Source organism: Platalea leucorodia, assembly GCF_965183815.1.
Source record: "Platalea leucorodia genome assembly, chromosome: 2".
NCBI lineage: Eukaryota > Metazoa > Chordata > Aves > Pelecaniformes > Threskiornithidae > Platalea > Platalea leucorodia.
In genome coordinates this window covers 19799400-19816949 of record NC_138824.1, presented here as the reverse complement: position 1 = coordinate 19816949, position 17550 = coordinate 19799400, and the positions used below count along the sequence as shown (strand labels likewise).

General features: G+C 34.1%; 1 protein-coding gene across 1 annotated transcript in view; it reads right to left on the bottom strand.

The window, feature by feature from the left end:
* The window catches only part of IFT88 (intraflagellar transport 88), a 51179-nt gene that overhangs the window by 21969 nt on the left and 11660 nt on the right, over nt 1–17550 (bottom strand). Inside the window, exons 9-20 of the mRNA XM_082330704.1 lie at nt 16775–16879; nt 15847–15953; nt 15071–15181; nt 14740–14971; nt 13015–13085; nt 12461–12547; nt 9683–9782; nt 5074–5160; nt 4230–4416; nt 3535–3643; nt 1891–2041; nt 605–720 (exon numbers count right to left, since the gene is read on the bottom strand). Coding sequence (XP_082186830.1) covers nt 605–720; nt 1891–2041; nt 3535–3643; nt 4230–4416; nt 5074–5160; nt 9683–9782; nt 12461–12547; nt 13015–13085; nt 14740–14971; nt 15071–15181; nt 15847–15953; nt 16775–16879 — 1463 coding nt within the window. The remainder of the gene's footprint in view (nt 1–604; nt 721–1890; nt 2042–3534; nt 3644–4229; nt 4417–5073; nt 5161–9682; nt 9783–12460; nt 12548–13014; nt 13086–14739; nt 14972–15070; nt 15182–15846; nt 15954–16774; nt 16880–17550) is intronic.

Genomic DNA, 17550 nt, shown 5'->3' with positions numbered 1-17550 from the left:
AATTTCAGCAATTAAGTTGCTGAACTAAACTCAATATATTTCAAATATCTCTATCAGGATCAATTTGATCTGTCAACTTATTTTCACTAACCATTGGTAATTCTGCACTGCATGTTTTTGCTTACTTCTACATTTTATTTGTAATAGACTTTTTATGGGAGTTGAAGTTATGTGAGAAGTGGAAATGCAGCAAGAACTGATAAAAGATGCATTTATGTAAACCATCAAATCCACACCGCATGAAAATATAACAGAAATGATGTATTTCACATAAAGCCATAGAGAAAGAGGTCTTGGTGGCTTAGGAGAGCTGTTCCCCGCTTCACAGCTCTGTTTAATACCAGAGGACAGAGAAAAGAGATTCTAATACCTAATACTATCTTAGGCCCAATGGAGGATCTTACTTAACACTGAAATTGCACAGTACGAGCAAAAACACACTGTAAACAAACAGAAAGTTGATAAAATTAAATAATACCCCAAATATTAACAACTCTTATATTTGCTTATAGTATTAAAGTCATCCAACTAATTTATCTCTAGGTATACTTATGGATGTCCAATCACAAAATATTTGAGTAGGCATAAAATAATAATTACTTACAGGATAAGTGCTGCTCTTTCAAAGTACTCAATGGCTTTTTCACAAAACTGAGTGTCAATGTAATAGGCTCCAAGCCATTCAATGACCTCAATGTTTGAAGGGAAATACCGGTATGACTGACAAAACAGGAAAGGTGACAGAAACACAATTTTAGTGATAAACAACATCTTTATGTTACTTCTGGAATATCTTACTCAAGTGTTTAATTCTCCAGATGCCAAAAACGTGTAATATATGAATGGAGGTAGTGTGCTATACCAAGTAATCCTGAGGGGGGAAAAAAAAAAAAAAAAAGGCATGCCAAGTTTTCTAATTACAGAATGCTTTTTAGAAGTTCCCCGAGATGAGTCTGTCACATTTTCCACCTAGCCTTATTCAAAATATTATTTTAAATAGTTTGCAACAGCAAAAATGTTTACTTAGATCATGTCCACATGTGAATAAGGTACCTAAAACGTTAAACAATGCTAACTAATACATGTACAACTCCACACTCAAATCAGTCTGCTGGAAAACTCACCTAAAAGCATTCTTTTCTATGAAATACATATGTACATAAATAAAATTTTTGGCTTTTTAGAAATTCCCACTGAAATAGGCAGCACAATTATCATCCAGCACAGCTCCGCTAGTATTCAGATTGCAACACAGCCTTTGATCATCCTCGCTTTACACAGAGAAAAAAAACTCTCAGATTGCAGCAAAGCAACTTCCTGTCTTATTCCTGTTTCTAAAACAGAGGAATCTCTACAAACCACAGGCAGTACTATACCTGGTTTGAAATGAGAGGATGCCTATCTTTAGACAACTGTGTATACATAATGTGTAGCTGTATCATTAAAATACATATATAAACTTAAATAAACGCAAACACATTATATATATTTGTCCATATCCATTATACAGATATAGCTTCCAATCAATGCAGTCATGTTACACATCTTTAAAATTACATTTATTATATCCATTTTTTATTTCATCTCAGACTATACTTTAAATTAAAATTGTTAGGGGTCAATGTAAACGACGACCATATGAAAAATGAAAGTCTGAGGTCAAATACCCTGTGGAAAGACAGGCTATGTGTTTCCTTTGGATCTGACTAAAAAAAAAAAAAAAAAACAAAAAAACAGATTTTGTCAACTCTCTCTCCCCCCAATTTTTTTTTTTTTTTTTACTTCTTAAAAAGTTTAAGTGAATCAATTGTTAATTTGATATAGGAACCTATGACAAAATTTTCTTTAATTATGACAAAGTGCATTGGAAAAGCAATAAAGAGCAAGTACCTCATAGTAATAATGAAAAGCCTGGGATTTATCACCTTCATTATCATATAATTTCCCTAGCTTTGAAAGTACATGTGGATCAGTGGGTACTACACTGATCAACTGCAGGAGCCACTCTATGGCTTGATTGGGATCTTCCATGATCTCATATCTGCATTTTCTTCAGTCAAGGACTGACGCTGATGATATTTTGATTTCCTCAGAATTCCTACTATATTACATAATGTAATCCATATGCTGGACAGATATGCCAGTCACTGCAGTGCGGAGATACACTGGGATTTTTTACACATTGTTTTCATAATTTCATTTAGTATCAGAAAGTATTTTTGTTAAGCTGAAGAATGAGAAATATTCAGAGGCTTTGGCTGCTCATTTACCATAAAAACACTTTGGGCTCAACAGAACTTTGGGCTCGCTTCTCCTCTCTCTCTGTCACTTATTTTACTTTGACTTCCTCATTTATAGGAATGAAATGTTAGAACCAGGCGATTTATTTGTAGCCTTTACAACTTGGTTAGTTTTTTGTAATACATCATTTTGTGCTAAAGTAAGTAAGTAAGTAAAACTGCTATCCTCAAGAACAGACTTTTGCTTGCAGTGAGATTTTCTGCTGAATGTCTAAGAAGCGCAGCACAGACAGCATATGATTATGGTCCAGAGACCAGAGGCAGCTTTAGCTGTAATTAGGCCTGTAGTGTGCTCTCCCCTCCCCAGTCACCCCCTGAGCAGCACAACAGCTCAGACCTCTGCAGCAATGTGAGCTGAAGCTACTGCCCAACATGTTTTTTCAGTTTCTGCTGCACCCTACCCTTCATGGAAAAAGCTTGTGAGTGTTGGTGGCAAGCAGTATTACATAGCAGTGGAGCAGAGAAATTCTCCCCCAAATGAGAACTGGGAGTTGTAGGGCCATTTATGCTGTTGTAAAGAGGCTACGCAAGGAATAGAGATCACAGCCCTTTTGTATTTTTGGAGGTTACTTATTTTACTGACTAAAATATATTTTTATTACCTTCACTATTCTTAAAAGTCTAGTACAGCAACTGGAATCTGTTCTGCCTTGGGGAGGATTTTACTACAGTTTGCACATCCTCAGAAGCATTGTTAAAGAAATCCTAGTGTAGAACATCACTGGTGATGTGCAAAGCCAACCCTTCCCCTCCTCAGCTTTTCAATCTCTTGAGTTTTTGCAGGGCTGGGAGACAATTATTTTCTTACACACACACACACTAACTTATCTGAAAACAGCTTTCAGAACACAACTTCCTTTTCATTAGCTATATTATTTTTTTCTTAAAGGTTTTACTCAATTGTGCTTACATCTGCCACACTATTTTCATAATAAAATCAGCAGCATTTTAAATATTCCAGGACACACTTCAATACTGAGTGTAAATGTATTCCCTGCAACATGAACAGTCTTAATGTATTTCTTCATTTGCTTCACTGGAAATGTCCAAGAAGGTTGTAAGTTCTGTTCTCGTTTTTAAAAATGTCAGAGAATGAATCTATGCATGACCATCCTAATTATAATGGACACTACAGTAAACTTCTAAGTCATCATGTCATGACTGAAACACATCTTTCAGATTAAATGAGTTTACTAAAAGCACCATCCCTTATCATAATCCAGAAAAAAGATACATGTTTGCTATCTGGTGAAGGACTTGGGCACTATTTCGAAGGATTGCATGGAGTTTCAGAAAACAATCCAAAGCTTCATCTATTCTGTTTAACTTCTTGTATGTTAAACCTAAAAAATAAAGGTTACAGTATTAATGCAATGAGAAAAAGATGACTTCAGCATATTAACTGACAGAATAACCAAGAAAAATGAAATAGGAACACGGTACTCAGAGCAGTGTAATTGCCTTGACATTGAGGGACTCTATTCTTGAGAGCCATGGTTATAATTCTTAGCAGCTAGTATGACTTACCAAACTGATAAACACAAGGAACATGAACATAATCAAAGACCAAGAACATATGTAATCTCACTTTTTGAACAAGATGAATGAGGGAAAGGGAGGGCTTTTAGAGGGGAATGACTCTGATGGTTTAATAATGCTAAATCTGGTGTATTTTTAGTAGATAGTAGAAATTTTTATCTTCAAAGTGACTTAATCATCTGCAATTACTAGTTGATGTTGTTAACACTGATTTTTTTTGCAGAACAGATAGGACATACAAATTAATACCTTGCTATAACATAAATTACTGAATAAAGTAATAATAATTAGTATATATTTCTATACAAGAAACCTTTGAAAGCTGGATTCTCAGAAACACTAGTGTTACCTTTAGACAAAAGCTAAATCACAAAAGCACCTTTGGCTTACCAAGATTATAAAGTGCTTCAGTGCATGAGGAATCATTCCTGAGAGCTTCCTTATAAAACTCAGCTGCTTTTTCATAGTCTCCATTTGCAAAAACAGTATTTCCTTTGTTAGTTAGAGCTGCTGGATTGTACCTATCAGAATTTACAGCTAAATCTGCATAATTAGTTGCTTGTGTCAATTCATTCTCCTACAGGAACAAAACAAACATTGTATTAGTCATTTGTCAGTCAATTTTCTTGCAACTGTGGCTTCTTACAGTTGATATAGTGGAATTTTGAAAGATTGAGGATGAAAAAAAATAACACATTCTTTAGTCCTAAAATATTCATTATGTATTTGCATAAGACAGATCATCTCTTTCAAGTTTCAGAGAACTTAACACTTGAGACGTCTTTTGCCACTCTGTCCCGTTCAGTCTGGAAGTTTTCTGTGTTGCAACAAAGCAGTATTTCTTTAAAAAACAAAAATAAATCCCCGTACCCTACAAACTTCATGCACAAACACACCTGCCTAAGCTGCATACTTCACATGTTCCTGAAGTTCAGCCAGGGTCTTCAGGACCTGAGTTTTAAATGCAGCTGCTGAGCTTCTGCACAGATCACACTGCAGGCATACTTCTGTGGCTGGGGCTCAATCTCACTCTTCCTCCCAGCAACAGGATACAAAGGACACGCTCCAAACTTCAACTACAGCCAAGAATGCGTGTTCCAGATTAACTCCTCTAACGCGCAGTTTCTTGTTGTTTACAGAGATTATTTAGACAGACACAAAAACTGCTACAAAGACGCAGAAGTTGCTACATAAACTGAAGTTCTTAACTGGTTTTGTTGAAGCAAACACTTACCAAATAATAAAGGAATGAAAGGTTTGTTGCAGCTGCACTCTTTACTCTGCTATCCTTTTTTTCAAACATTTTTAAAGTCTCCAGTGCCTAGAAGTAATTTGGAAACAACTTATTTCCCACGGAAACAAACTTATACCAAACTTCTTTCAGAAAGCATTGATAAACTTCACAGTAACAAACAGCCAAAATTATCAACTCATATACATGATAATTACTAGAGCGTGTAACACACACTTGTAAGCATGTACACAGAGAAATAGATCTATATTATATATAATATTAATCTTGGTCATGAAATTTCAATAGTATTGGCTATTTATTACTTCTCCAAAATTTAGATGAGATATGGCTACCTTGAAGTACACAGGTATCTGATAATTCTATCCATACAAAACACAAGTTTATATTATTTGTTTTTAATCTAGTCAACTAATTAAAATTCTCATACCTATTTTTCCAGTTCTTTAAGTGAACACAAAAGGACTGACATGAAAACTTTTATTAAAAAGCTAAAAAAGTACACACTATATTAAAAAATATGCAAGACAGTGTAGGATTGGATTTCAACTTGCAGTTGTTTTGTGTAATAAGAAGATGACACCTGTCTAAGTTTAGGAAGTACTCAAGAGTGAAGACTGAGGCTAGAAGATTTTTTCTTTTAATCTTTTACATAAAAACTAAATTTCATAAACTTCAAAATAAGGAAGTTCATGGACAAAAAGTAAACAAGTTTATAGCTAATAAACTATCAAAGAAACTTTGAAATAAAAGGCAGGTTTTTTTTTTTCCATTGACTATATGATAACATTTGTAACTGCAGACTAAATTATTAAGAAAATCTGGCTTCTTTACACTAAATATTTATATTAACTACACAAACTGTTAGAGTATCACAGTGAGCCCAGTTCCATCATCTATTACAAGAGAGATCTGGCAACCTCAATTTAGCCATCAACATTAGCAATTCAAAAGTTTCCTTCTTCCTTTACGTGAAACCTACAAGCTGCTGTTTACGTATCAAAGTGAATGCATGATACTGTATGTGGAATGCCAAAACAAACAAAAAGGAAACAAGTTTTAATTGACTGTCATACATACTGTTTTTACAGTTACTTTACACAAAAAAACATAACTGTACTAATGATGCATAAATGACAAAGTATGTACAGCTAGATGTAGTACACTGATTTAGTCAACTACATTCCACCCAAGAACTATCAACTACTAAAGACTGTAATATTCTCCTAATAATAGAAAATTCTCTAAAGAAATACACCAATTTCGATCAAGAAAAGCACTTTAAAGGTCAGGATTTAGATTTTGTGGTCTCTGACATGTAAGACTTCAACTATGATAATTTTAAACTTTTACATATATTTGTGATTTTCTCCAAAAATGGAATGGTCCCAAATATTATATATAGAGATATATATATAGATAGATATATATATAGATGTAACACTACTATATCTGAGGTAATCTACTCTTAAGCAAAGACTTGCTTCTTCAAGTAAAAGCTGTGCATTACTTACAATGGAACTAATTTTTAGTGAACTTAAAGCTGTATAGTTCAAAGTCACTTTGTGAAAAGCCATTTTCCATTGTAGCTGATTTGTTTACCTTTGCTTTTACTGCCAAATGGTACTTTTGACGATAAAAATTAGAGTCGAAGTAATCTCTTTTTCATGTATCATGAAAAGTTCATATGACTCAACTCTATGAATTTACTGGCAAATTATGTTGCAAGTCTCTTGAACCATTTCAGCCATTATGAGCCCTAGGATGAAAATGCATAGCAATGCTCCTTTTGTCCTTGCAAAGTAGAAATGCTCTCACTGTATCATCAGCTAAATTTATATATTTCTAAATAACTTCTAACTTTTTAATCCCAACACTAATGATTACTTAAATTCAACAGTCAAAACACAGATTGTCCAAATTATTCTTTGTGACATGTTTCCAATGTGCCCAAATTATTTGCTTACAGAAGTTAAACTTCAAAGCAGCTTGCCTGACCCAAACAGGGTCTGCCAGAGATGTTAAGGAGCTGTATGGCTAATCTGCAGAATTTTCTTTTTAAATTAATTTTTCAAAGTTTTTCTTTGAAATTAAGAAAACATTCAAAATATGTAATACACAAAACCCCTTACTAAGAAAATACAGTCTAAACACATTATGGTAATTTCCACCCTGAATTTATAATTTTTTTTTTTTCCTAGGACTGTTTTTAAATAACATATTCATTATCATGAGTACATAGTTAAGCCCATTATAGTTACAGCAGAAATCTATTTCAGTTCTTTTTTGAAACACAATAAAACTTGCAGCCTTGAAACTGAATATTTCAAAAAGTTTCCATTCTTGTCCTTCAGCCAAAGGTGTGTTGAGCAGGTGGTGAGTTAGTAAGTATATGACGAACAGACAGACAGGATGAATATAAGTGGCAGCTGCAGTTTTATTAGGAAAAAAAAAAAAAAAAAAAAAAAGACTCTGCAATCACCATTCTGCAGTCCCACTCTACTAAAGTAGTTCCAGTGCAGGTTAAAGGTCTGCTATCACATAATCAAAATAAAAAGAGCATCTTCTCCACTTACTCCTAACGTCCAACACCCTCCCTCTCCCTCCACTGGAGTACTCCACAGAAACATCACCTGTATCTCATTTTACCTCTGAGAACGGACTTTTTTTTTTTTTAACATACACTGAATACTAACTGGAAATGCAAAAAATTACCATCAAAATAGTAAATTCTTGAGATCATATGACTGTTTACCTACCTGTAAGACTTTCACCCTCCAAAAGCTATAATCAATAAATCTACTAGATTTGCCCAAAATTTTCCAAACTCTCAAACTGTTTCCTGACCTCAGAAAGGCTATCAGTCAGACATGCAGTATAATAAAGGATAACTCTCCTGCTGTATCTACAGGGAAGAAGAGGACAGGACAGACAGGAGGAGCAAGAGCTGCTCAGGAAACCAGAGAAGCTTAAATATGAGAATGAAAAGTGGGCTAGAGTTAAGCACATGGCCCTGTGTGCATCCCCCCAAGCTATGGGAAGGTGAAGGACCTTGGAAGATCACAGAGGTATTCAGCTTCAGCTGTAATTTTGCTGTATATGATCTCTCATACTTCTTGCCACTCATGCAAACCCAGGGGTTGCTATATTCCTTCTTATTTATTCAGCATTCCTATCATTGAATGTACTGAATAGTGCATGTTAGAAGGAAATTAAGCAAATCCTGTCAGATAGCCGAGTTTCTTTTTGTTCAGATGAAGCTGTTTTCCAACTGCTCACATTTCAAACCAAGCCTTTTTTCACAGGCAAGGAAAAGATCACATGACAATTTTGACAAAAAAATGGTATATTGTCCCATGATGTATAAAAAATTAATTAAGACAAAAAAAAATGCATTTGTCTTAAAATAAAACATTATTAAAAAGCTGCACATTCACTTAGATAATACCAAAAACTTAAACATGGTAAGTTGTGGTATTAATTTATACACCTACATTGGCAATTTATATGCATAGAAAAGGAAAGCTACAATTAACAGCCTGCTGTACTTATTAGCAAGAGATTGGTGACGATTTTTACCATGAAGGCAATTCAGCATAAAATTCATTGGCAGAAATTTGTCTAACTAGAGATTGGACAGCCAGTTGCAAAAAGAGATCTTACCTACATAAACACACATAAATAATTTCAACATAGTCAAAAGTTACTTCACATGTATATTTAAAAATGTAACAGAACAATGAAAAAGGAACATGTAATAATATGCATGATAAAAACCTGTAAAATCACAAAGATTTTGGTAGTTCTATATTCTGAAATTCTGCCAGTTAATGACTTTTGAGCAACAAGCTATACTTTTACTTGGAAGTACCAATACTGTATCTTGTCTACGACCTTTCTCATTTGCTAATATACTCTGTGGCTTAAACTGCTATAATATCTTTTCCGTAACGGTGATTCACCCTAGCCCTCTGTGCCCTCCAGGCGGGCAATCTTTTGTAAGAGATGCAGAACTGTCCAAGCTCCCGAGCAGATGCTTAATTTAATTCCAGTTTGTATTTCAATGGAAGGATAGGAGGGCTAACTAAAGTTCAAGGTCAGATTATAGTATTTCAGGGAATGCTGTAGTGCATAGGGAACAGCGAGAATACCATAACATAAACAACAATGATACATATGCAGTGCATCTGCATATTTTGGTACTATCATCAACCTAACTGAGAGAAAGATTCAGCTCATACTAATGAAAACACCTCCACGTTGATTAGCAACATGGTTTCTAGGCTCTATTGACTGTACTGACTACAGTTCCATTAACTGTAATGACAGTTTGGACACCCAGTGAAGATAACTAAATTTAGGTAAATTTTGAAATGAACTGCATTCACTGTAACTTCTGTGGCAGAAATTTCATTTAGATAAGAATCATCTCTTATTAGTGTTTTTATAAAGTTATTTTACAGAGCAGCATCAATATAATTATAATGTTTGCATAAATCATTCTTTCCCTTGCTGAAAAACATGCTGTGGCTAAGAAAGAGATCTTTGCCAATACAGTATTAAAAAGCAATAATGTGAAAAGTTACTATACCTGGTTAAATTCCTGCTGCCTCAAATAAGTAGTGGCTTTATTTATTTCCAGGTCATTGGCTAACTCTACATAGTGCGAAGCTTTTACTACTTCAACACACCTGCAACAGAAAGCAAGCCATAAAGATAAACAAAATGCATCTGTGCAAATGCCACTAAGTTATATACTTTTGTGGCCAATTCGCTTTCCTAAATGAGTTGTTCTTTCTTTACAAAGGCAAAGAGCACTTTGATTAAAAATATTTGAAAAAACATTTTATTCCCATAACCTAGCTTAATAATACTATCTCTGCTGCCTTTTTTTTTTTTTTTTTTTTTTTTTTTTTTTTGAGTCAGCTGCCTAAATATCACATTATTTTCCATCACTGAGTGGTACTTGATGTCAAATATTGACTAAGATAATTTTTCAAACCATTTTCTTTGGATACATTCTATCAGCTGATTTTTCAAACCTGATCTCCTGTTGCATATACTACCAAACCCATAAACCAGCTTAGTGAACAAAGCCAGAGGTTGCAGATTGTGTCACTGAGCTACATAATAAAGTCATAATAATAAACCTCTTTCTGATCGTCCCCCAGTTACTTTTGGCTTAGGGTCTTCTGCAAAATGAGGGCAGAACAGAACACAGCAGACAGTTCAGATGTTCATTACAGACACCATCTTCCAGGGTTTGATGTGATGTACTTTAAAATTGCCTAATCATTTGAAGCAAGACCTTTATTTACTGCATGCATATACTGTTCTCTCAAACTGTTTGGAATTCAGCACATTAAATGAACAACTTTGTGGGATACTTCCACTTTTTTTTTTTTTTATCTGGTGGGAAGCCTTTTTCTTTTCTTCTAATACTTAGCTAATTTCCCCAAAAAAGTTTAATTTAACAAACTGACTGCTGCTATAATTGCGTTGGTATATGGACAGTCTCTATACAAAGTATACAGATGCCTTTTCATGTGGGAGCAAAAATTATATTGGAAAAAAAAGCAATTTCTGCAAAGACATCTGTAATAAAAGAAGGGTCAAAAACCCGTTTTCAACTGCTACTGTTAACATCTTTTAACCATAAAATGCAATGAGATCTAAGTATCCAACTGTTCCTTATGGAATATGACAGAATAGTCCCAAGATGATGTCACATTTTAAGTAAGAAGTTATGAAATCTGAAGATTATTTGTCCTCACTTTATTTCTGTAAATAAAATTAATCTCCTTAAAAGCACATTTAATACTCAAAGGACTCGTAACAAAGTGTAGTATTTGGAAAACCAGGCTCAAACTGCTGGTTAAACTTCTTCACTGGGCTTGAATACCTCAGCCTAGAAGAACAGAGAGTAAATCTGTCCTGATATACACAAAACAATCCCACACATCTCACCAGAAGTTGTTTAATTAGCCAGAACAGATATGAAGGAGTGTTTTACTTCATGGCAAGTATTTTGTGGATAGCACTAAGGCAACTGAATATCTCACAACCTTTTCCGGTTTTCTTGAACAAAACCACAAGACACAGAGCAAACAAATCTGACTTACTCAAGCTAACAATTTATAAAGCAGCAAGCTAATTTTCATAAGACATACTGTTTAAGTTCTAATAAGTCAGAATGGCAAAAGTAGGGAAATTATAAGATTATAATGATTATTAAACCATCAAACACCACCTTGTGGACTCTAGCAGACTAAACATGTCTGTGTGAGAGATTATTTCATGTCAGTACAAACAGCTTTATTAGTAAATTATAATATAGGACCTCCAAAACTTGAAAATAATCCTAACTGGCAAAAAAACCAAAAACCAAACCAAAACAAAAAACCCAAAAAAAACAGATAAAGGAAAGTTCTCTTTTCCCATCAAACTTCCTTTACTTTCCAAACACTGAACATATCAGTTAGTAATGTTGCTGCTGCAGATATGCAACCTTCATTTGCGTACATGTTATTTTCCAATAACATTATTAAAAATTCTAAAAATATCAAAGTCCTTATAATAGAAAACTGAGAACTAGTTAAAAATGCATCTTGAAAAGTTATACTAATAATTTTTAAACTGTCCTTAAAGGAAGTGTGTCTATTTTATTTTGTTCTAAAGAGAAGAGTGTTCTGCTGTAGAAAATACCACAGAAAGCAAAAACTAAGCTGTAAATTGAAAAATAAAGTGGATACAAAAATCAAAATGGTAAACTGTATCAGCAGCCTATCACTGTATACACTTGTATAAATGTTTAAGAAACAGTAAATTAAGTTTACATTTATAAACACTAAGTTTATAAATGAAATGCATATAAACCTTTCTAATAATATTTAGATTCCAGTGTTTTATATAATGATGCTATGGAGTAATGAAAGCTTCTCAGGCACCCCAATTCTTCATTACGCTACCTTCAAACTTACAGTAAAGAGTAGTGATCATTGCCTTCTGTATAGCATTTCTCTATCAAGACTTTTAAACCTTCTTGAATTTTCAAATTGAATTTTCAAATTCAGTTAAACTTTAAGAAACTGTGTTTGTGCTAATGCAGAACAGTTCAAAATGTGTAATTTGACAGCTGAGTTTCAATGATACAATGAAATCGATTTTTAACACAGAATAGACTCTAATGCTTTCTTTTGTTCTTCTCCAGAGCATTACAGAGGCAAACTGAAAATAGTCTGGATGCTATGTTTGAGATGTGCAACAAACTCTGTTTCCCAGGCTGTTTATATTCGCGAATCTGGTTTCATAACTAGCACAAGAGATTGGCATATAGTTCAGACAAAAAGAAGCCCTGCTTGACTCTTACCAGTCATAGCCCACTGCAAAAGATGTCTCAATTACTGGTGCAATGAGTTTAGCAGCTGTCATGATGTATTCCTCTGCCATAGATTTCCTAATAAACAACAAAAAAAACAACAGAAAAAACAACACACAAGCATGTCACCATTTCAAAAACATGTATACAAAAAATAACCAAATCTTGTTCTTGCTTCCTCCTGCACTCAGGACAATCTTAGAAGTCAATCTAACCAGTCCCCTGCTACTGCTACTGCCCGGTATCTTGATAAAGCTCTCAATTTTTTCTGTTTTCCTTTCCCTGCGCACTGTAGTTGTATTTTTTAAAAAACCCAATGCTGCAAATTTTAAGCAGTGTAACCTATAGCATTTGGGGTAGATATTCTACTTCAGTGCAGTACACTAAACTGAGTGATCCAACTGGTTCTTCCAAGCGTATTCTTTCCTAAGAATTATGAGGACACTTTTATAACAAGAGCTGCGGACACGTGAGAAGACTGATAAAACTTTCAGGAGCTAGAATCCATGGCACCACGGTCAAGAAAGAATAGACTCCACCATTACCTCTCACGTTCTATTTGTCTTAAGCTGTCATTTTTAATGGCTTCAATCAGTAGATTTGTATGTGGATCATCCTGGAGGGGGACAAAACAGCTACAAATTATGCCAGTATACATGCATTTTAATTATTTTATAGACAATATGACTGTAAACATAAATGGATGCAAATTACGTAGTCTATAATGTCAGTTATTTATTTTTCTCATTTTAAAAATCTAGCTTCAGTTTAAAGTAGTTTTCTAACCACAAAATCTGACATTTGGCATTACAACTACTTTAATCCTGTTTTTCTGCTCACGTATGTGGTCATAGCTCACATTAGGATTGTTAATAGGCGTAGTTAATGTCACATGTATCAGACTGGGAAGGCTGCAAATCACAGTGAGAATACTCACATGCTTAAAAATAAGAACATGCTTAAGCATTTGCTGAACTGCAGTGGTATTCAGCAGATGAGGACTCGTGCTACCTTCTCATTACAATAACTCACACGATCATCTTGTGCTTCCTATCACAGCTCTCTCTTAGTTCTAAAAGAACTAATGCAGGTATGCTGGGTAGCCACCCCTTCCTCATTTATTGGGGCTAGATCACAGATTTATACAAAATAAAGACCAGAAGGAAACTTTGTGATCTTTTCTCTGACCTCCTCATAACAAAATACAGAGCTTGGAATGTCAGTTAAAACTGTAGCTTGCCTCTGCTTAGAAAGAACTTCTACAGTTTAAAGCTTTTCTTCCAATGAATGATCTTACATAGTCTTCAATTAATTCAAGTGCTAAATGACCATTATGGTTACATAATTTCTAATATGAGAAATTATATATATATATATAATATATATATATATATAATTTTGTATAAAAGATACATAAGAAATTATATATATATGTATATATATGTATATATACATATATATGTATTTATCAATAAATATAAATATATATGCTTCATATATTAAATTTTATTTGCTTACGCTAGGATAATAGGAAGCAACAGCTACTCTTAAGCTGCAAATAGTTTGAAAACTAATTATATCGATCTTTAGGACTGAAAATGGAAGCTTTGCATCACTGAAAAAAGGACTGCTAAGAGAATATAAAGGGCTTGCCTTGATCTCTCTATAGAGGACCTTTCTAAGAGGGACCCTAAGCCTATCAATCACTTTTTCCTGTCTTTAACATCATGAGCTGCTGGTTTCATTGTACAAAGGAAGTCCAGTTTCCAACAAAGTCTAATAAACTAAAATAAGCATCTGTAAACTTTACTAAAATTTTCTTCTGTAAAATAACACTACAGTATTACAAGTTTTATTAGCACTCATTTGAGATAACTTGCACTAAGTCACTTATTGCTTTGCTCCCTTTCTTTTAGCTTATAAATATTTTATTAAAATTTTATATAAATAAAGGAGGCAAAGCAGTAAGTGAGCTATGTAAGTCAGCCCAGATGAATTTCAACAAAATTGTTATGAAGACAATCATGTGGTGTGGATTTTATGTACATTGTATTGTTTGAGGAAAAAAAAATTTTGAATGTTCTCGACATTATTTTATACTTCTGAGCAGTACTGCTACACTAAGTTAATGCTGGTAAAAAAAAAAAAGTTATTTTAGATACGTAAATACACATGGATTTACATATTCAGTATAGTCCAAGCATTCAATGTCTCTCCCCCTTTCTCCTGATTTACCATAAAAAGATACAGTTTATCTTGTTCAAACTTACATTTGGTGAAATGTATTTGTCATCATAATCCATTTCCAAGGGAACTGCAATCAGTTTTTGGAAGGCTTTTTTCATTTGCTCACTGTTTCCAATAGCAAAATAACATAGGATCAAGTTGAAGCCTGCCTTCAGGTTTGGAGATGTCCTCATTATATGTTCAAATGAAGAAATGGCATCAACGTATTGGCCAGTTTTAATAAATGCAATTCCGATATTTTGCATTATTTTAATCCTAAATAAAGAAATCAGGATTAGGTTATATTTTTAACTGTCAAATCATGCTGTATCCAAAACTTCAATTTCAGAACCATGCCTACTAGCAGAAACTCACCTCATCTCTTCGTGGACACTAGGAATCTGGTCTAGAGCCATACGGTAGAATTTGATAGCTTTGGAATAGTTCCGTTGTTTTAAATATATATTTCCCATATTCACCTTCAGTCTACCTATCAAAAGAAGTCAATGAGCCTTTTAAAGCATAGTTATAGCATTTTACAATTGTTTCAAAGTGACAGAGTAGAACAACTTCTTAATAAATTTGTCTTCATTATAGGGTACCAGCAGCCCTTTAAAGAAGCACTGCACAAAACAGCCTTCTGTGAATTTTCACTCAGAAAGAGATGAAGTAGTAATGAAACCTAGAAAAGAACTATCAATGTAAGATGTATTCTGATTTTGATTGTGAATTAAGGGATGAGGTAGAGATTATTTATAGTCCTCTCCAGGAAGACAGCTGCAAATAAGCATCTCTGATAAAAGTGCACTGTAGGAGTCTCAAAGATGTACAAAATACTAAAAGAAGCCTTCAGAAGGGGAAAGCTGAGTCAAAAGAAAAAAAAAATAGTATTAGAGCAGACAATATAGTGTGTGCTGCATGAGAAAATTATATATTTGGCTTTGTGTTTAGCTTAGCCTATGGAAAGAAAAGACTTCATGAGTTGGAGAGCCAAACCATATTAAGTTATACCAAGTCGGAGATTATGAGTATCTGCCATCCACTCTGACTGGCAGACATGAAGGCTGAGATCTCTGTCAGTCAACACCATGCAGATGAAGTCCTTATTTTGAAAGCCTGACTACCAATTTTAATCCACTTTGGAATGTAACCTACCTCCATTGCTGAACATCTTATTCTTCACTATAACTTGGTAAGTATTCAGTGCTTCAGCATACATTTCGTTAGCAGCATACTGACTGGCCAGATTAAAAAGGACCTATAGAAAAATGGAATTATAGGTACAAGAAAGCAACGTTGTTCTCTCAACAGTAATAAACTTGAATTCATGATAGATAATTTCTAATTAATTTACCTTGGAAGCATTGTTTTTACCAGTTTTAAGCTTCCCATCTTTAATGGGAATCTTTAATCTTTGTTCTTGTACACTGATATAGGGAAAACAAGTTTCAAATCTACTTGTTCTAGGTAATTCTTTTATTTTTGTACTTAAATAACTACCATTAAAAGTCATGCTAAGTGGGCCTTAAACCTAAGTAAACACAATGTTATAATTCAAGAGTATTAACAAACATTCATACAAGATAATTCTCAGAAACTGTGCATAATTTATGACTCCCAACATGTGGAAAATGGTCCTACTATCCGTGGTCACTCAGTTTATGAAGAGAAAATTTTCCAAACTGCTCTTTCAAAACAGGAGTTCTGTTGGTGTCAGGTAAAATACCTCCACATTTTCCCCCCAGCTTTACTCTGACCTTCACTGTAAAGTAAATTACTAGGTCTGCTTAACTCAATGTATTCATTGTTAATAACTTTCTCTACAGCACTACCAGGAGTACAACTTTAAATTCCCCCTAAGTATTATTACATATGTTGCATCCTTTTTTTTTTTTAAAAAAAAAAAAAAAGTCTACTATTAATTTGAAAAGCAGAATGTAAATCTAGATACCTACCATATCTGATCTGGTACACTGCTAGGAACATTACAACACACACACACTCAGCAAACACTGAAACATCTCTTTAGGAGGTTTGCTACCAACACCTTTCACTCACTGAAGATTTCTAAGCACTTACTGAGTAAGTGAGGTCTAAGTTGATGTTTTCTGGAGTAGCAATTTGTTCACGTTGTCTCACCAATACTCTCTCCTTTCTTCCAGCCTCTTTTGCTTTTTCCAGAGCCTTAAATAAATTACTAGAATTTAGCAATGCCTTGAATCTTACTAACCCAAGATGGCAAAAATACATTCAAAACAAGTATGAAAAGAATAGACTCATGTCCATTTTCTTCAGATGCACACTGTACCCAATGCCTGAAAAGCAGCAATATAACCCACAGAATGGTGTTAGTTAGCAAGAAGCAGACATACAGTTAGTCTAAGTCTGCTTAGCTGTATAATTTTAGAGAAGTATAGTCACACACATATATACACCATAATCACTTAAAATCCTAGAAGATTATTCCACTTGTATTAATCACAGAAAGTGCACATAAATGTTTAAAAAAAAAGAAAAAAGAGGGAGTGTTTAGGCTTGGCACGTTTCCTTAGTTGCAGAATCCCAGTGCAGGAATAACATGAAGGCAGGAAGTAAACGCACACGTTACACAAATGTATACTGTACATACACCTTGACTAATTCTGGATGCTGGTAAATTGCTTCCCTTTTTTATCTATCCACAAGCGGTATTTCACATGTATGTTTGCAATTAGAGTAACTCCAAAATTATTATTTTATCCGGTGATAATCTTCTGCAGATTGGTGTCAAGACCCTTCGTGCAAGTAATGCTACAGGTCTACAAGTGCCGCTAACGGTCCTGTGTGCCTCTGCAAGGGTGCAATGGTTAAAAAAG